The sequence below is a fragment of the Manis pentadactyla genome, chromosome 6, assembly GCF_030020395.1.
Source record: "Manis pentadactyla isolate mManPen7 chromosome 6, mManPen7.hap1, whole genome shotgun sequence".
Classification (NCBI taxonomy): Eukaryota; Metazoa; Chordata; class Mammalia; order Pholidota; family Manidae; genus Manis; species Manis pentadactyla.
In genome coordinates this window covers 111,332,905-111,353,679 of record NC_080024.1, presented here as the reverse complement: position 1 = coordinate 111,353,679, position 20,775 = coordinate 111,332,905, and the positions used below count along the sequence as shown (strand labels likewise).

The window sequence follows — 20,775 nt, the reverse complement described above, 5'->3', positions numbered from 1 at the left end:
ATTCTCCAATAATTCTTTGTATTTCCGTTGTGTCCTTCATGATTTTTTCTTCCTCATTTCTGATTCTGTTGATTTGTGTTGACTCTCTTTTCCTCTTAATAAGTCTGGCTAGAGGCTTATCTATTTTGTTTACTTTCTCGAAGAACCAGCTCTTGGTTTCATTGATTTTTGTTATTGTTTTATTCTTATCATTTTTATTTATTTCTTCTCTGATCTTTATTATGTCCCTCCTTCTGCTGACCTTAGGCCTCATTTGTTCTTCTTTTTCCAATTTCGATAATTGTGACATTAGACCGTTCATTTGGGCTTGTTCTTCCTTTTTTAAATATGCTTGGATTGCTATATACTTTCCTCTTAAGACTGCTTTTGCTGTGTCCCACAGAAGTTGGGGCTTAGTGTTGTTGTTGTCATTTGTTTCCATATATTGCTGGATCTCCATTTGGATTTGGTCATTGATCCATTGATTATTTAGGAGCATGTTGTTTAGCCTCCATGTGTTTGTGAGCCTTTTTGCTTTCTTTGTACAGTTTATTTCTAGTTTTATGCCTTTGTGGTCTGAAAAGTTGGTTGGTAGGATTTCAATCTTTTGGAATTTACTGAGGCTCTTTTTGTGGCCTAGTATGTGGTCTATTCTGGAGAATGTTCCATGTGCACTTGAGAAGAATGTGTATCCTGTTGCTTTTGGATGTAGAATTCTGTAGATGTCTCTTAGGTCCATCTGTTCTAGTGTGTTGTTCAGTGCCTCTGTGTCCTTACTTATTTTCTGTCTGGTGGATCTGTCCTTTGGAGTGAGTGGTGTGTTGAAGTCTCCTAGAATGAATGCATTGTATTCTATTTCCTCCTTTAGTTCTGTTAATATTTGTTTCAGGTATGTTGGTGCTCCTGTATTGGGTGCATATATATTTATAATGGTTATATCCTCTTGATGGACTGAGCCCTTTATCATTATGTAATGTCCTTCTTTGTCTTTTGTTACTTTCTTTATTTTGAAGTCTGTTTTGTCTGATACCAGAATCGCAACACCTGCTTTCTTCTCTCTGTTGTTTGCTTGAAATATCTTTTTCCATCCCTTGACTTTAAGTCTGTGCGTGTCTTTGGGTTTGAGGTGAGTCTCTTGTAAGCAGCATATGGATGGATCTTGCTTTTTTATCCATTCTTTTACTCTGTGCCTTTTGATTGGTGCATTCAGTCCATTTACATTTAGGGTGATTATTGAAAGGTATGAATTTATTGCCATTGCAGGCTGTAAGTTTTTGATTACCAAAGGTTTTAGGGTTAGCTTCTTTACTATCTTACTGTCTAACTTAACTCACTTGTTGAGCTATTATAAACACGGTCTGATGATTCTTTATTTCCCTCCCTTCTTATTCCTCCTCCTCCCTTCTTCATATGTTGGGTGTTTTGTTCTGTGCTCTTTTTAGGAGTGCTCCCATGTAGAGCAGTCCCTGTAGGATGCCCTGTAGAGGTGTTTTGTGGGAGGCAAATTCCCTCAACTTTTGCTTGTCTGGGAATTGTTTAATCCCTCCTTCATATTTAAATGATATTCATGCTGGATACAGTTGTCTTGGTTCGAGAACCTTCTGTTTCATTGCATTAAGTATATCATGCCATTCTCTTCTGGCCTGTAGGGTTTCTGTTGAGAAGTCTGATGATAACCTGATGGGTTTTTCTTTGTAGGTAACCTTTTTTTTCTCTCTGGCTGCCTTTAATACTTTGTCCTTATCTTTGATCTTTGCCATTTTAATTATTATGTGTCTTGGTGTAACCCTCCTTGGATCCCTTGTCATGGGAGTTCTGTGTACCTCTGTGGTCTGAGAGGCCATTTCTTCCCCTAGTTTGGGGAATTTTTTGGCAATTATTTCTTCAAAGACATTTTCTATCCCCTTTTTACCCTCTACTTCTTCTGGTACACCTATAATTCTTATATTGTTCCTTTTCGATTGGTCACTCAGCTCTCTTAGAATTCTTTCATTCCTGGAGATCCTTTTATCTCTCTCTGCATCAGCTTCTCTGCGTTCCTGTTCTCTGTTTTCTAGTCCATTAATGGTCTCTTGCATCTCGTCCATTCTGTTTTGAGGTCCTTCCAGAGCTTGTTTTATTTCTGTATTCTCCTTCCTTAGTTCTTGCATATTTCTCTGCAAGTCCATCTGCATGGTTATGACTTTTGTTTTGAATTCTTTTTCAGGAAGACTGGCTAAATCTATCTCCCCAGGTTCCTTCTCAGGGGAAGATGTAGCAGATGCCGAAGCTGTCTGGGTTAGTCTTGTCTGGATCATATTTTTTTGCCTTTTCATGTTGACAGGTGCTATTGACTGTCAGCTTTGAGGGCCAAAATTTTCACTTGCTACTGGCCTTTCTTTACTGGGACAACTTCGACCCCTAGTGGCTTGTGCTGGGTAATTGCGTGTAGAGTGGGTCTTTGTGTCTTGCCTGGCTTGAAGGGAGGAATTTCCCTTTCTGTGGGCAGAGTTTGTCTCAGGCTGCTTCTCTGCTTTCGCAGCGCCCTGAGGGTGATGGATGGGGGGGCTGTTTCGCTGTTTACCTCCGTGAGGGGTCTCAGAGCTGTTGCCCAGGTGGTTAGTGTGCCCGGTTTTCCCTGTAATTTCCAGCTGCTGGACTATGACCTGTGTTTTTTCCGTCAAGCTGTTAAGTCCCTTTCCCTTTAAGACTTTCAAAAAGCCCCTGCTTTTCTTTGTCACAGGGGCATCAGCTCTGGCACCTGCTCAGAGGTCTTGTTGCCCTGTTCCCCCAGTATCCAGGGCCCTCCGCCCACGCACTGTGTCTGTGCTCTGGTGTGGGTGGCTGGGGCTGGGTGTTCAGCAGTCCTGGGCTCCGTCTCCCTCCCGCTCTGCCTATTCTTCTCCCACCGGGAGCTGGGGGGAGGGGCACTCGGGTTCCGCCGGGCCAGGGCTTGTATCTTACCCCTTTCACGAGTCGCTCTGTTCTCGCTGGTGTAGCTGCAGTCTGGCCACTGTCCTGCGTCTTCTGGTCCCTCTTTTAGGCTAGTTGTGTTTGTTGTATTTTCAAAAGTATATATGTTTTTGGGAGGAGATTCCCACTGTCCTACTCACGCTGCCATGTTGGCTCCACCTCTCTAGTCTCCTTTTCATACTCTCCATTGTTCTTCTCAACAATTGGATCTCCAACCAGAATTCATTCTTGAGTTCTTGAATATTTTTCTGTACCTCCATTAGCATGTTAATGATTTTTATTTTGATCCCTTTCATTAAGATTCATGAGGTCTCTTTTATTTAAATCTTTCTCAGGAGTTGTATTCATAATTTTACTTTGAACCAGGTTCCTGTGGGTTTCATATTTGTATATGGTGCCCTCTAGTGCCCATAAGCTCTATTCTCTGGAGCTACTCAGCCTCTGAAGCAATGTTGGGGGTCACAGGGGAGTGTCATTGGTGCCTGGGGGGAGGAAATAGCTGTTTCCTGCTTCCCAGCTGCTATGCCTGTCCCCACTGTCTGAACCAGTGGTTTGAGCTCACAGGTATAAGCCTCTATGCTTTGCGTTTGTAGTTGCTGTAGAAAGATCTTCCCTCTGGCTGGCCTAATGCCAGGGTAGGTTTTGCTGGTTTGCAAGCCAGGTGGGGCCAGCTGGGAGAAAGGTGCAGTAGGCTGTGTATCAGCGAAGGGCTCCCTGGAGCTCTGTAACCAACCAGGGAGCTGGAGCACCTAAAGATGGTGAAAGTTCCCAACCTTCTGTGCAGAGTGCACCCGGACAATTTTGTCTACCTGTCCTTTCTCCTGAGCATTAATCTCTGTGGAATCCTTGCCCCTTTAGCAGCCTTCTTGCTAAGGGCTTCCTTGTTAGGAAGTCTCTCAAATTGCCCACCTTTCTTTTGTCCCAGAGCAGTTGGATATGGATCCCTGCTTTCCACAAGTGGCTGGAATCTCAGTCTCCAGGAATTCTGCCTGTCTTAACTTTTCCAACACCCTAATCATGAGAGTAACATGCAAGCACCATGAAATGTAGGTTTGTGCTCCCAGAGCAGATCTCCATAGTTAGATATTCAGCAGTCCCAGGCCTCCACTCCGTCCCTGCTCAGTTTCTCTTCCTCCTGCCGGTTAGCTGGGGTGGGGGAAGGGCTTGGGTCCCGCTGGGCCACAGCTTTGGTATGTTGTCCTGTTCCATGAGGTCTACTCTTTTCTCCAGGTATATGCAGTCTGGCACAGTCCTCTTTCCTGTTGCTCTTTCAGGATTAGTTGTATTAATTATATTTTTGTATTATATGTGGTTTTAGGAGGAAGCCCTTGTCTCACCTCTCATGCTGCCATCTTTAATCCTCCTGCCTGTCTTTTAATGTCCTCGCATATGTGTTTTTGAATCTGAGAAATTATATTCTTTGGGTAAATTCCTAGGAGTGGAACTCCTAGGTCAAATGGTATTTCTATTTTGAATTTTTTCAGGAACCTCCATATTGCTTTCCACAATGGTTGAACTAAATTACATTCATGCCAGCAGTGTAGGAGGGTTCCCCTTTCTCCACTTTCTCGCCAACATTTGTTGTTGTTTGTCTGTTGGATGGTGGCTATTCTCACTGGTGTGAGGTCATATCTCATTGTGGTTTCAATTTGCATTTCTCTGATAATTAGCGATGTGAAGCATCTTTTCATGTGCCTGTTGGCCATTTGAATTTCTTCTTTGGAGAAGTGTCTGTTCAGATCGTCTGCCCATTTTTTAATTGGTTTATACTGTATTTTTATAATAAAGTATGCTAGGGAATGAAAATGTTTTTCACTAGTTGTTGCAAATCTCCAAAAAATCTTCAGTATGTTTATTGAAAAAAATCCATGTGTAAGAGGCCCTGTGCATTTTAAACCCATGTTGTTTCAAGGGTTAGCTGTAGTTAACATGAGTGAATGTATTTTGATCAGCTCAGTATTATTTTGAATAATAAATATAATGCTCATTCAGTTATGCTATGAATCACTAAATTGATAATTGCATATTTATCTTCTGGGCATTTAATATAAATGTCTCAAAGCATGTTATGTGCAATTTTTAGGTATGCGCTATACTTATTATTTAGGTGTATGCTGTGTGTTAGGTATGTTCATCATTAATTTTATAGCACTTAGATTAATGTGGAATTCCCTCAGGGAGAACAGAGTACCCTATAGTAACCTTGTAAGAAGGCCCATGCTGGATGAGCCTGTCAACTCCTCTCCCATTGAGAGTGCCAGCTGGACACTAGAAATGAAGAGATTATGCAGTTGGTCAGAGTATTACTTGGGCTTCCTTGTGCTGTGGCATTACTTCCTTACCATCTTACTGTATTTTAACCAGCATTTTGGGAATGTGGCAAAAACTGGTACAGCTAAAGTAGGGTAGGGACATGGGACAAGCATCATCATTAATTTTCCTGCCTATGATGAAAATGCTGAGATATAAATAGTAGTAAGAACAGGCAGGACTCCATCTTAAGGCTGAGATTCCATTTTAAAAACCAGAGAGTTAGGAGGTAAGATTCCTAACATATTTTATAGTAATTAGCCAACAATCTACCCTTCCTTAAGGCAGGGCAAGCAGTCCTAAATGATATGTTCCCGCTGCTTGAGGGTAACCACTGTCTTGGAGAAGAACAAGTTAAATATATTCCTTGTATTAAGTTTATTTTACAGAATATCTAGAAGACAGACTATGGATGGTGACATAATGTCTCTCACCAGAGATAGACATGTCAAGCCTATGCCCCACTCCCTGGCCCTTTGCCCCATCCTTGAAATACTTAAAAGACAGAATCCTAAGCCTTCAAACCTTGCTCCTTTCTGAGGTTGCTCACACCCCTCTTTCTTTGAGTGTGTACTTTGCCTTAAATAAAGCCTTCTTGCTGCTCAACTTAACTTCCATTTGTCTCTGCACTCTTTTAGTCCTCTTGGGAGGTTAATAAGACCTCTTTTCCTGGTGGTAATCATCTTTGTTACTTTGCTATTTCATTCAATTTTCTAGACTTAAGCACAACTCATCAATCTCTCTGCCCTACTTCAGACAAGTAGGTCCACTAAGATCTCTGATTTGGGCTTGCACGTTGCCATCATCTGGGTGACCCAGACAGGACTGCAGCTGTAGGATCATGCTCTTTAGTGCCCCGCGAAAATCTCCTTTCTTTTCTTTGGGAAGCTCTCAGAACATATTCTCGCTCCATCCAGGGAGATGGAGCTCCCCCAAACCCTGGGTGAGGTTTGGGGGAGCTCCCAAACCCTGGGGCTCCCCCAAACCCTGGGGTGGTGGGGGCTTATTTCCCCATGCCAGGTAGATTCAAGCAGACACTGGACGCCATATGACCCTGGCTTCAGGAGTTGGCAAGGGATTTGCCCTTTACTGAGCTTCCTTTTCCTCCCTCTCTTCTTCCTTAGTCTCTGCTGCCTGCATGGCTGCTGCCTTTTGCTGCTACTCTCAGTTTAATGAACTGCTTCCTTACCTACATTCTTCTGACCTGCTGAAGAACTCTTTCTCCATCAGAGTCAATAACTCTCCCCCATTCAGGCTGAGGTTTCACCTAATGTGCAGGGAGAGACTCCTCCCCGCCCAGACGCAGCTGCCTGAGAACCAACCCTCTTGCCCAAGAATTGTTGAGAATCCACAGGAAGATCAAGAAGAGAGAGGATGAATTAGAAAGGAAGACAGGACATTTGAGTGAAGAAACTTTTTTTTTTATTAAAGTATTATTCCCTACTGGTCGCATTTGTATTAGGGTGAAATTTTTGAAAAGGGCATAAAGAGGATGTAACTAAAGAAGGATGTGTGACATCTGGTCTACGGAACATGAATGTGGCTGTGGAGACGGCAGTTTCATCAGGCGGAAATGGGTGCTAATAAGTATTTTTCAAGGGATAGTGGCACCTCCCCACAGAGGCTTTGTTCCCTTTGAGCTTGGCTCCCTGAGTTCATTTGTTTCTCCACAGGCTTTCAGCTTCTCTATTTCATGAGGTTTCTCACCAAAAAAGACTTACTCTTTAGGACCATTGTTAGTACTGGCTGAGGAAGCAGGAGGAGGGATTTAACTTGGGATTTTGATATCTGAGGCATGAGATTAAATTTAAAATCGCAAATTAAAAATAAAAAGCTTTCTCACTGAGGAGGCAGAGCACAGTTTAGGTCTGGTTGGTTTTGGTTATTGGAGAGGAGTTGCCATGTGGCCTTACAGCCTGTGTGGGCTGTGAAATCAATTGTGGGTTGCACCCAACATTCATTTACTTATTTGCATTGCAAAATGAAATAGGGTGGAATGGTACATATCAGGATAATAACACACACACAGTAAAAGTACAGTGACACTTGTGAATATATGTGTATGTGTGTAAGTACATTTGTATCACCGCATCACACGTATATTGGGTACAGTGTATTTAGTACTGGGAATTATGGTCAAAATGTTTGAAAAATATTGGTTTTAGAGCATTGATTTTGGAGTTTGAATGTAAACAATTCAAAGTCCTCCAAACTCTATCAGATGCAATCAGTGGGTGGACCTCTTTGGTGAGTTAACGGTTCTCTTGGCTTCTTCAGGACTTTATTCTTGGGAGGGGTTAGTGAAATGGACTCTATTTAGCACCTGGCCTGGACACTGGGGACACATCCTGCTCCCCCATGTTCTTGCCTTCTCCTGAGGAACTTCCAACATGTGTGGTGATTCCACATGCCCTGGTCCCTGACTTCTCCTGCCTGGAAACCGGTTCTTTTATGAATTCAGACCCTCAGTGTTATCTTTTCATTCTCCATGATCCTGTTCATCTCTTCTCTGTCCACTAATTTTCTTTCATAGTGAAAGGGCTTGTTGGCTTTATAGCCATTATCTCTTAGTCAAGAAAACAGAACACTTTTTTTTATTCCTTCCTTTGAATGTGTCTGTCAGTTTTCCACTTCCAGTGTTAAGAAAAAAAATGTGTTTATGTGTACCAGAATGCTATGTCACTACAGCTTTATGCCTATGCCATTCAGTGTGGCCAGCAGATCAGAACTGGTCCCCACGTTATTCCTGCTCCATGATCACTACAGAAACTGCGAGCAGGGCTTTAGAAATTTTTGTAGGAATTTGATGGGGTAATTTTAATTTTATTTTTATTTCATCTAATAACAAATGTGGGACTTGCATTTTACATGTCCTTTTATTTCCTTTTTCTAAAAATCCATGTTTATTGCATTTTACATAAATTTGATCTGAGATGCACTGGAAATTTATAAAACTAGCCCTTCATCTTAGATTATTTAAGAAGTACTTCTCTGGATAACTAAATTGTTACAACTGGTGTACCAAAATAGGTCACAAGAAGAATGAATGGCCATGTAAACTAGAGTCTGGGTATATGCCAGCAAAGATTGAACTTGTATATTTTATGTAGCCTTTGAATCTTAAGTCCATAAATTTGAAGGCATGTTCATACAGGAAAAAACAGAGACAAAACAGCCAAAGGGAAAGACCAAAGATGTGTGTGCTTTTTCTGTAAAACTAAAAGAGACTTAAAAACGTGAAGTTTCTAATGACTTAAAAGTTTGTAGACGTGAAAAATTTTTCCTTCTTCCCTTTGTTGGGGAGGGAGTATTTTCTGCTACCCTTTCAGGTTCTTTGTCTGGTCTAATAATTAAATTGACAGGAGACAAACAGGAGAAAATCAAATTTAAATACATCATGTATAGGGGCTCCAAGGCAACTGGCACATACATGCCTTCTGGGACTAAGGAGAAGGGGTGGGGTCTGGGACTTCCAAGGGAAGGAAGACAGTTCACAGGGAGATGAAAAAGAACGTTTGGTGAACAAATGTTTGCTGTACCATACAGAAACAATGAGACACAAAGGGGAATTTTAACAAATTTTGCTGAATTCCTCTCTGTCTACCATCCCTTGTTTTTATTCTACGGGAGTTATCTATGGTGATAGCACCCTTCCTCGAGCAGGTCCTTGATCTAAATTCATAGGAAGGTCAAAGATTATTTCTGAGCCTTCTGGGTTTTTTTTTGTTTGTTTGTTTGTTTTGTTTTAATAGCAGCCTAAAATAATTCACATGCCAAAGAGACCCATTTTTGGGTGACAAATTCTACTCCCCTCAAGTTCATAAGATGCTGCCTCTCTGTTAGCCAAAGTATCTAATAACATACTTCCTGCTATATGATACAAAATGCTCCCTTTTCTGTATGCACAAAATTTCCCAAGTGTATGAAGAGAACTCATGCAATTTTTCCAGCCTTTAAAAATCTAGAGCCTCTACCACACCAGTGCAAATTTTAATGATGGGGTGGAAGGGAATAACTAATTATATGTAGTTATTGCTGCTGTGACAAACAATGATGGAAGATAGTCTAATCAAAAGCATTTGCCAGTGGATATGATTAAGCTAAATTTAATTCACCCAAAGATTCAAGAGTGTGAACATTGCATGTTCTTGTAACAGAGTTTTTCTTTACAGAGAAACCAGCATAATTATTCTTAAACACCTTCAAAGTGTACATGTAAAAATTGCCCCTTTGGAAGCCAGCTCCATTCTATGAAGCTCTTTTCATTTGCCTGCAATGTTATATTCTCTACATATATACAAATGACTTAAGGGTGTTTTGTTATCTGAACACAAATAGAATTTCTATGCTAATTTGAATACTGATATATTTATTTGACCAATTGGAGTGTTTTCAGTAGGGGAAAAACAAATTAAGGTAAGGAAGTACCTAACAAGGGAGACCCAATTACTCTTTAAAAATACATTTACACACAGTCAAAACATTGAAGAGAAAGTGAAACTTAAACATTCAACCATATAGAGATATTTTTAAAAACAGGCTTAATAGTCTAAACTAAATGTAAATGCTTTAAATTCTTTAAGCATAGGCTGGTGAGTTGACTTTACTTTCATAGTAGAGAGGTGATAAATTCAGACAATTAAAAGGAACCTCTTCTCTCCCACCTGCCATTTTTTATGCACAACTGTGAATTTACTGTAGGATTCTGAGTTGCTAGACTATGCTACGCATAAATGTTCACGCTTTCTTCACCATACGACAGCACTGCAGCACTATCCAGATATACTTGTGTTGGCTGCAGTGTCACCTTCTATGCTTTGAAGCCATAGGTAAGTCCTCATGGCCACACACAAACATAAAGATCCTTTTTCCAAAGCTTACATATAGAGACAAGATTAATTGTGTTGAAGGTTTTGTAATATTTTAATATTTATATTCCTCTCTCATAAAGAAAGGAATTTTTCTTTGGCTAAATGCAAAAGAATTGCAGGTATTTAGAGAAGCCATGCATTAGGAGGTATGAGGAAACAAAGTAATCATAATCGTAATCACTAGCCATTTTTGAGCTCATGCTATGTGGCAACCTTTATATGCACTAATCATTCATTGTGGCGCTACATAGAAATCCAACTGAGAGACTGGGGAAAGAAAAACAGGGACCTTTCAGAGGAACATACCCCAAGGAACAGGTGCTCCATAAAGGCAGTCTTTCCCTCTAAAAAACTGTGTGTGTTGACATCAGAGCATTGCTTGGTTGCTTTCTGGACTGTTCAGAGGGAGAATGATGGTGCCTGTGACTGTGGGTGCCGTACAGACACTGTTGCTTCCTGATAGCAGAACAAGGGAAGGAGGCAGACAGTGCAGGTCCAGCAGATGAGTCCACGGGGCTTGGAAAACCTCGCACTAACTTCACAAAATCATCCACTGAAAGTAATAGGTCTGGTGAGAAAAATGAGGTGGGGGCTGACCACTCAAAATCTATGCAGCTTTGTAGCCAGAGAACCAACAAAAACAGGAACAGCCCTAATAAGAATACTGGTTCCATTGACTCCCACCTGGAATTTAGAGCCTCAGTGAATTTGCCCTGAGCCCACTGCCCCAGGGTTCCAGCTTCCTCCTCACTACAGAGGTCCTCAAAGCCATTCTCTCCCAATAGAAACCACTTTCTCCCAACTTAAAAATACCTGGGGCATGTCTTCTTCATTAGTCAATGTTCTTCCCTTTTTGAACTGTGAGTGGAGCAGAAGGCTCATGATTTCTTCACCTGTTCTTGCAGTTTCCCAGCCAGCTTAGCAGAGTGCAAAGAGGAATGGCTCTTGAAACCATAAACCTTCTTGGGCCACTTCTTACACTAAGCCAAGACACTGCTGCAGGATTTTTAGCTTTGTTTAAAGGCTATTACTTAGCCCCCCATTTGAGAGAAAATTTAACTTAAGTACTCTAAAACTTTAATGTCTTGAGAAAAATCACACACCCACCACAGTCATGTGTATTTTATAGGTGTCTCTCTCCTATTTGCTAAACGTGTTTGAGCTAATCTGCATTATGAAAGTATGCCACAACACAAAACAGACTGTGTGCTGGCTCAAAAAGAAAAAAGAGGAACAAGAAGTATAAAAATTTGGATCATTTGAGTATTTGTAACTTAGAATATCTGAATTTCACCTTGACCCCCAGATAAAAGCTTAATTCATGGAAACACTTCAAGAAATAATATTTTTGGCAATGTGTCAATACTTAAGATTTGGGGTGATTCAGATTTGGCCTCAAGGCCATGTTATGCCTCAGCCCCATCAGGAGGAATATGCATCATAACTATGTTAGATAACAGAGCCCCAAATATGTGAATACAGAATTAAAATCCCTTTACGTTTTACTAAGCAAAAAGTACAATATTTAATTTATAAACACTGACAGCCTGCTTTAGATTTGTGGTGGGCTCGGCCAACTCTGTGTTTTGAAGAAGTGTTTGTTTTTTGTGGAATTTAGCTGGCCAAATCATTGTAGTGACACTCTTTTGCCACTTGTTCCCTTTCTCTGGCCCCAGCTCATTCTTCAGTCACATTTGCAGTTCCTCCTTATTACTTGGATATATGTTCCAGAGATAACCCTTCCCTTATGGCTTGGCTTTCATATTTCCAGGTGCATAACATTCATCTCTTGAAAAATTGCTCCATTTTCAAAGAGCTACTATAATTTTCCTTTACTGTTGTGAAGGGGTTTGTTTTCTTCATATGTGCTCAAACAGCACAGAAGAAAACAGGGTTATTGGAGTGTGGCAGGATGAATAATGCACTGAACTCAGAGGCTCAGGGTTCTGGTTTTGCCACTAATTCATTCTAAGACCTGGATAAGCTGCTTCCTAATCTCTCTGTGACTTGATTCCTATTTATCTTAAATGGCATTAAGAATAGCTCCCCTTGCATTGGGGCACAATGCGGATAGCAGCCCTAAGCAAACATGGTCTAATAATGATCCCTTAACAATAGCCTATTAATGTATGACGGATATAGCTACTTCTGTTTTTAATTTAGTCCTGATAGTATTCTCTGGGAAAGGTAGTCTTTGCATTTTGCTGTTTTAGGAAATCATAGCCTATAGACAAGATAAAAATTCCATACTTTTTCTAAAATATGTGTGCTTGTTTATAGATATGCATTAGGTGTGTACTAATATACATATACGCACATACATACACAGGCACCTCCTTGAAACTTATGGTTCAAAATTAGGAAAGTTTTAAAAGGAATACTCAACTAGGAATAATCATCTCCTTGACAGTGTAAATTAGGAGTCCATTCACACCTGAGTAGTATTTCTTTTTCATCTTTACAATCCTAATTTAGATGTACTTTCCCCTTGGACTTTCAATACATTTTCCTCTCTGCTAAAGAGGACTTGCAGTAACCTATTTTCCCTTTCCTCTTAGGGCATTTTGCTTTTATTTTTCTTTTTGTAATATATAAAAGTCATGTATTTGTTTTGGTTGCCATTTTGGTTGCCCTTCTACATGGAGAGGCCCCAAGTGACACAGCTGATGGCAGGGTATCTGGAAAGCTTGAGTCTACCTGGAAATGCTTCACTTATGGGCAGGTAATACTATGGATGTGAAGATCCATAGAGCTCATAGAGACTTCTGAGAATGACCATCTTCTGATTGGCACAATGAATGCATCATATACTCAGCCACGCCCCCATCATGAAAACACCCCCACTGTCAAGAAGCCAGTTGTTACCAGCAATGGGAGAGAGATGGTGGTGCTGGACTGCAAGAGAATCACATTATGTTCATGACAAGGAGCATCAATGGGGCTAGTAAAGTTTTCTAAGATTCCACACATTGGGCTAATCTGCTGTCCTTCCCTAGGTTATATGAGAATCTTAAAGTGGCTACAATTACCAAATGGTGAAACTGTTGTAGAATAATGTTGTCCAGTAGAACTGAGATACTGGAAAGGTTCAATATCTGTGCTGCCTAATAAGGTAGCAATAGCCACATGTGTCTGTTGGGCACTTGAGATGTGGCTAGTGTGACTGAGGGCCTAACTTGTAATATTATAGAACTTTAGTCAATTTTAATGTAAATAGCCACATGTGGCTAATAACTAGCAGATTAATGAGTGCCAGTCTGTAAATTGTACACATTTCTATTACTTAGGAGACTAATTGTAGTGGCATCAAGGGAATTTCCTCAGTAAACAGTATCTTGATAATACTGTTGGGTTAAAAAGATATAAGAGATAGCGGGCTCTAGAGTCCAAGTGAGATATGTGGAATGGCATTGTCAGCCCATGTGGATGATGGCAGCTTTGAAGAAGAGACCAATAGCAGAGTTTCAGGTTGTGACCCCCACTTGATTTTCTTTTCACAGGCTCTTTCATGTTGGTGAACACATCTGGGAAACCTGAGGGACAAAGAGCCCACCTCCTTTTACCACAGCTTAAAGAAAATGACACCCACTGCATTGATTTTCACTATTTTGTGTCCAGCAAGAGCAATTCTGCTCCTGGGTTACTCAATGTCTATGTGAAGGTCAATAACGGGCCTTTGGGGAATCCTATCTGGAATGTATCTGGAGACCCTACGCGTACATGGAACAGGGCAGAACTGGCCATTAGTACTTTCTGGCCTAACTTTTATCAGGTATGTGCTCTTTGTTTTCATTTCATATTTTGTTGCATCCTCTAACTTCTAAAAATATAATTTTTATATTAGTATAATCAGAGAATATATAAGAAGTGTTGGTATTTTTTATGCCATCTAAGGAAACTTATGTTGTTTGATAGGGAGTGTATTAAGGCTCTGTTTGCACATTTCCTTGAAAAATGAGTGAAAAACACCATTTAAACTTTTTCATGCATACAGTTGATTCTTGAACAACATGGGAGTTAGGGATTTTAGGGGCTAGGAGTTATTCCTTGGCAGTCAGAAATCCATGTATAACTTTTGACTCACCCAAAATTTAACTGCTAATGGCCTACTGTTGACTGGAAGCCTTACCAATAACATGAACAGTCAATTAACCTGTATTTTGTATACTGTATATACTATATACTATATTCCTGTAATAAACTAAGCTAAAGAAAATGTTTTTTTCAAACTGTCATAAATTTTTTTCTTTTTTATTGAAAAAAGTCCATGTGTAAGTGGACCTACACTGTTCAAACACACTTTGTTCAAGAGTCAACTATATATTGTTTAAAGAATAAAAGCAGTCACCTGCAGCAGGGCAGAAAGCACTGTCTGCAAGGATATTTTACATATTCTACATAACTAGAAGTTTTTATATTCTATGTAAGTAAGGAAGCCGTATCTGACCCAGGGGGAGACAGCACTTGATTCTATAATAAGCCACTTCTTCTGCCTATGGATCTCAGGGGTAAATGAGGCATTAGAAAGTTAGGCCACCTGGACACCCTCTAGTGAGGTGCAGGACCCTGCTCCCACCCCTGTCAACAATGGGAAGAAAATAACCTAGGTAGGCTTTCCTTGTCAGGGAGGGGCTGCTTTCCTGCTAGTTGGGATGCTCTGTGAAGACCCACATTGCCCACTTGGAGTTCTCATTTGAAGTATCTGAAGGGTGGCAGCCAAGGAGCACTTAAGAAGTGGTACCCACATGGTCCTGATGTCAGGTCCATTCTGTCAGAGTGCCCGTACCACAAGACCTGACCCAGGATCAAAGATGAGGAATTGGTGACAATGGAATTTGGTGATCTTTTTTCTTCTGTCCACAACACCTTTAAAAAATAACTTGATATTTATAATAATTAATTTCAAGCTAAGAGGATGTGTTAAGAGGATTGCAATATTTTGATTTCTCTTTCTTAATTCCTTTGGCTCACATAGGAGCCAGCTGGACATGTATCTAAGATCATTTTTCAAGCTTCATTAAGGTGCTCAGCTAGACACAGGGAATGGAAAACTGGGTTTTCTCAATCACTGCTTATCTTCTGAATCACATGAACAATACCCAGGAATCATTCCATTTTACTGGTTTGGTGTTTTTTAGGGAAGATGTGTTAATCCCAGTTCCTCTACCCCTGGATCCAATAATGGGAATAAATGGGCTATAAATTTCTTGCCTGATTTATCTTTTCACTCTTGTACCTGCAAACGTTCCCTCTGTCCCTCTGGAATCCACACTGGGCTCTTCCCTAGTCTCCAGGCATCTGCTGAGTTGAGGCAGTATGATGCACTCCTGGACATACTCAGAATTTATGTCCTGCTCATCCTTGCCCACCTTAGCGACGCCCACCCAAACCTGTGAGTGGGAGCTTTCTGGGGCCCTTCACCGACTGCAGAGTCCACTATGCCGATTGAGCTTTGATGTTGGCTGCAATCCAGATCATACACTTTCATTGTGTTTCTGTCTTTGTCGGCTCAGTCTGCTGTAACAAAATGCCATCGACTCAGTTGTCTAAACTACAGATCCTTGTTCCTCGCAGTTCTGGAGGCTGTAAGTTCCAGATCAAGGTGCCTGCAGATTCAGTTCTTGGTGAGGCCCCTCTTCCTGGCTTGGAGATGGCTACCTTCTCATCTCACCATGTGCTTTCATGACCTTCCCTCCATTCGTGCACGTGGAGAGAAAGAGCCCTGGGCTCTCCTTTTCTTCTAATCCTATTATGGGGGTTCCACCCACATGACCTTATCCAAACCTAATTACCTCCCTAAGACTCCTTCTCAAAATAAAATCACACTGGTGATTATTCAACATATGAATTTTTTGATGAGGGGGACATATAACATTCAGTATATTATAGCCTTTAGCTCACCTAGCCTTAGACAGTCAAAATTAAAGGAATGATTTAATCTATAGTCTTAGGAGAAGAGCCTTTCAGTAGGAGTTATTGAACGATATTGAAAGCAAGGGGGTCCTGTATATCAAGCCATTGCGATTTTCAGTGAATTATTCCTTTCTTGAGCTCTTTTGAATAAAATATTTTACCTTCCTAGTTGCAAACTTCTGACCCTAGCCCCCATACCCATCCACTTCCCACCAAGACCTCTCTCCATGTTGCTGAGCAGTGCATGACTTACCAAACTGAAGGGAACTTACTTCACATTATAGCTTTTAGGTTCATTGGTTGATTCATGAGGAATAGCTTCATGCATTGGATTTAAAAGTGGATTTGTAGAGATTTTTTAATACAGCAATACTAAGTGTTTTAAGAGTCTGAAGACCAATGTCTGTAAAGTGTCTAGATCTATTGAAAACACACTTTTTCATTGAATTGCTGAGTACTCCAACGAAGCCTCAATCTTTAAAATTTTAAAGGCATGGTTAAGGTTGCACTTTCCTCTTATTTCCCCTTTATCTGTTGGACAGTAAACAGACTGAAGTCATTACCCTAATGGTAACATAGGCTATTAGGTAAATGGCACTCTGTAGATGATACAAGAGAAATGTCAGCAGGAAACTTCCGAAATGCTGAGCGATAGGCCTTAAAATCACCATGTAAGACCTGAATGATGTTTCCCAGTTGGGATGCATATTAACAGAACTGTATTGAAAGAGGTGAAGAAGGAGAACACCTACCACTTCCATTTCCACCCTTGGCCCAGAGTGTTAGCCTAACTGGAAATGATCAGAAAAAAGCCAGAACAGTAAGTTGTCTGTGATCAGGCAGTACTACCCAGGTGAGGGGTTTCCCTGTACAATATAGTCCCCAGCCTGTGGGGCTTCCACTCCCTTCCTAAGGAGGTAGCTGTCACGTCCTGATCCTCTTGAAAACATGACTCATGCATGAGCTTATTTGCTTTGAATCAATTTCCCAGATAGATTTCTATCTAGTTCTGAGGCTGTGTTTATGCGTTTACTAGTCTGTTTTATGTAACTATTGTATTTCTAATTGCAAAGCAGAGTAAGTATTTTTCTGGTATCATGTGTACATGCACATGTGTGCTGTGGCTTATAAAAGTCAGTATCCAACTGATGCATTCTAAGGATACAGATAGGCTGCTTCTGGACCTGAAAACTGAGGGCGAGATCATAGGACATGGACATCTCAAGGAGGTGGTACCCTTGAGAGACCCTGTCTCATTATCCAGGGACTCAACCCCCCTCTACCCATCACCTCCACAATAGTATTTGGGCTGCAAGATATATTATAGAGATCTACAAAATTAATGTAAAGTGAACATAGACTTGAAATATTAGTATATTGTAGTATTTTATATTCATATAGTAATTTATTTCTGTAAGATGCTTTCATGCTTTATTAAGTGGTTTTGATATAATAAGATTGATGCATGAATTCTTTTAAAGGAATTTCATAATATACTACTGTTTGAAAATGGACATCATAGTATAGTAAAAGCACATATGTTTTGGGCCACACAGAACCGAATTTGCATATCAGCCCTGTTTACTTACAAGCTCACTGTAGGAAACTTAAACTCACTGTGCCTCACTAATTATGGGACTAAACATAAAGACTGCACTGGGTGTGAAGAAAAGTGGAAAAGCACATTTGGGACGTGCTAGTCTCTCAATAAATTGTGGTCATTTATTGAGTTTAAGAATTGTGGTAGGCAGAAAAAAGGGAAACTAATACTTAAGTGTTTTCTTGCTGCTAAATTGCCTCTAAAATGTACAAAAGCTGTTCAGTGAAAAATGTTTCCAGGAACAAGTATTCCAAGTGAAATGCTTGGATGAAATGAGGTGAACCAAGTTCCTTTCCACTAGAACATTCTGGAACTGCTATCATGCAAAAATGCAAGATGAGGTTTCCAGAGGGCCTGTGGTATCAGCCTTCTCTGTACTCTTAACCGTGTCTTGCAGAGCGAACGTGGGCCTACTTCTCTCTGTCCTGTCCCTTACTCCCCTGTGCTTTTATCAAGAATGTTAGTTATGGGGATGGTAGTACAGTGCAGAGAATATCATCAATAATTCTTTAATATCTTTCTGTTGACAGATAAGTACACTTCTTGGGTGAGCTCCTCATAATGTTGAATCACTATGTTGTATACTTGAAATCCATGTAATATTGTATACCAACTATTCTTCAATAAAATACATTAAAAAAGAAAAAATATCATATATCAACTATGCTTCAATTAAAAAAAAAAGAATATCCACTTCTCATCCAGTTTTGGTTGCCAAATACTAGTCATTTCTCATCTTGGTAGGAATCTGGGACTTATAATAGTTTTTTGGTGGGGTATGGATTTGGGGAAGTTTTCAGACCAACTGCCCTGTGTACTTTTGACAAACATAGTAGACTTTCATGGGCACCTCATTTTCAATTTTTCCCCTAACATTTCTATTAGGCATTTAGAGTTTTAAAATGCTTCCTACAGAATAAAGCATTCTTACTTTGCAGTAGTCATTCTGCATAGGTTCTCCTATTTATAGGAGAATAGTGTTCTGCAGGTACAAATCACAATGGCAACCTGCATGGAATACAGCTAATTTTAGGTTAATTACTGTTCATTAAAACATAAATTGTCAAGAATTTGGTGATTAACACATGTTTAATTTCTTAATTAATGTTTCTCCTAATTACTGCTACTTAGAACCTACTTCTCATGTGGGTGGCAGCAGTGAGACGTGCAGGCTACCTGCTTTCTTCAGGGCACCTGGACAGCACCTGCTTTCCTGGGTCTTGCCATTTTAAGAAGAGTATTTCTCTCACAAGCACCCTCTTGCTTTTTTGTGCTGATTTAAAAATTTTCACTTTGGTTCTGCTTCTTTCCCTCCTCTCTCCTCTTTCCCAACCCTATAAGTTTCTGGCAACTGCCTGGTAGTTTTTCAGGGATCCTAACCCTGAACCCAGATGCTGCTGAAATCACCCCCACTGCCCTTCTCCCTGCTTTTGGAGCAGTGATTATCATCCAGTTAGAGGCAAGGAAGGCAGTGACCTGTAATATAAGTGGTTGTTTTGAAAAGAAGCACAAGTGGCCTTGAAATCCCCTCCCTGATTCCTGTCAGTGAAGTGGGGACGGGAGGGCAGCGACCCGAGGGAATGTGGGGACAAGTCATGGACCGTGACAGTCTCATTGTTTCTCTAGAGCCTCTCTGTTAAAACAAACCCCTTGGAGGTACTTGAAGGGTCCTTGGAGAAGGTGAGGAGTGGATTCCAGCTGAGCCCTGCTCTAAGTTCTCTGTGCGGGGAGGAAACAGAGGAGCTGGCACTCTGGGCAGACTGAACCAGGATCCCCCTTTAACAGCCTGACGTCTTTCCTGGTAAAGGAGACGGTGAGGGAATAGGAGGGACTTGATCTTTCCCATCTCTTCACATGAAGCTTCAGCCTTTGCTGTCTGCACAGTAGCATTCCTTTCTTGGCTATATTTGCCTTCAGCCACTTATTTTACTGGAAAGTCATGTAAAGCCACTCTGAGAGGCAGCAGCTCTGCAAGCATTTGCTGCCCAGGGACAGTGTTTTAGATAGGAACAGATGAGTGTTTTCCAGATTATGTCTCACAAATCTAAGGAATGCTAAAAGGCATTAGTTGACCAAATGGGAAGAAGCACTGATTATAAAACAAAGTTGAACACATTCTGTACTGCAAGCCATTTCAGAGCTGGAGAATGTTTCCAGAACTCCAGGAGCGATAAATGGCCAGGACGGGTGCCCCACTGGAGTTTGGGGATCAGTCTGGGCCTTTTCACAGCCTTTTGGGTCTAGTGTTCCCTGGAGCACACTTGGGAAATACTGATATATACTGATGGAAAAATAGGGCATTCCATGACTCCATAAATGCCTTAGTTTAGGGCTCTTATTCTAAGTGCAAGATAATCGAATTGCTTCATACCTCTCAGGTGACTTGAGGGATTAGATACGGTAGCAAAATAACTCTGTCTCAAGCAGAAAAGCTGTTCAAAGCAGAGGTCCTGTCCTCTGCATTTTGTGGTTAAAAAAGAAAAGATGAACTGTATTTTTAAGAGATCAACGGAGACACGCTAGGCTGTCACTTAAGTATGGGCCCAGAGCTGCTTTGAGGAAGTAGATAATTTCATGTTATGGGTTTTCATCTTCAAAGATAATATTTTTTATTTATTTAATTTTAAAATCTTTCCACATCACCAAATTTCCTTCTCAGCATGTACTTATCATTTGGTGATCAAGGATAAGTACTTCTTCTGGATTAGCATTGTAACTTCTCTGTGGTCTGCCTCTTGCTTATCAGCACTTTTCCTTATAACTTTCCTATTTTATTTTTTCCTCAACCTTCAGTTTCATCTATATCCCATTTTATAAAATGAGTATTTGAGCTATGATTAGAAAAGATTTGAAAAGAACTGGTGTTGTTTCAAAGAGGGGAGGGAAACAAAAAGGAAGGTGAGGAAAGTTGTGTATTGGTAGAAGAAAACCAGTGAAGTCATTTAAGAATGCCTTAAATAACTAGGCATGACAGGGCACCGGTAATGAGCTCCACTGTTGTTGGATCTCCTCAAAGGAGGACGCCACCCCAATTCACTCACGGAAGGCGTCTCTTGATGCAACAAGCAAGAGGACTTTATTCAGGAACCAGCTAGCTGGGGTCCAAGTGTCAGCCCGACGAAGCGGGTTTCAACAAGGACCCCGAGCACT

General features: G+C 40.7%; 1 protein-coding gene across 7 annotated transcripts in view; it reads left to right on the top strand.

Moving 5' to 3' along the window:
* The window catches only part of PTPRM (protein tyrosine phosphatase receptor type M), an 895,627-nt gene that overhangs the window by 380,815 nt on the left and 494,037 nt on the right, over positions 1-20,775 (top strand). For all 7 annotated transcript variants that reach the window (XM_036880717.2, XM_057504052.1, XM_057504051.1 and 4 more), the window contains exon 3: positions 13,613-13,884. In XM_036880717.2, coding sequence (XP_036736612.2) covers positions 13,613-13,884 — 272 coding nt within the window. The remainder of the gene's footprint in view (positions 1-13,612; positions 13,885-20,775) is intronic.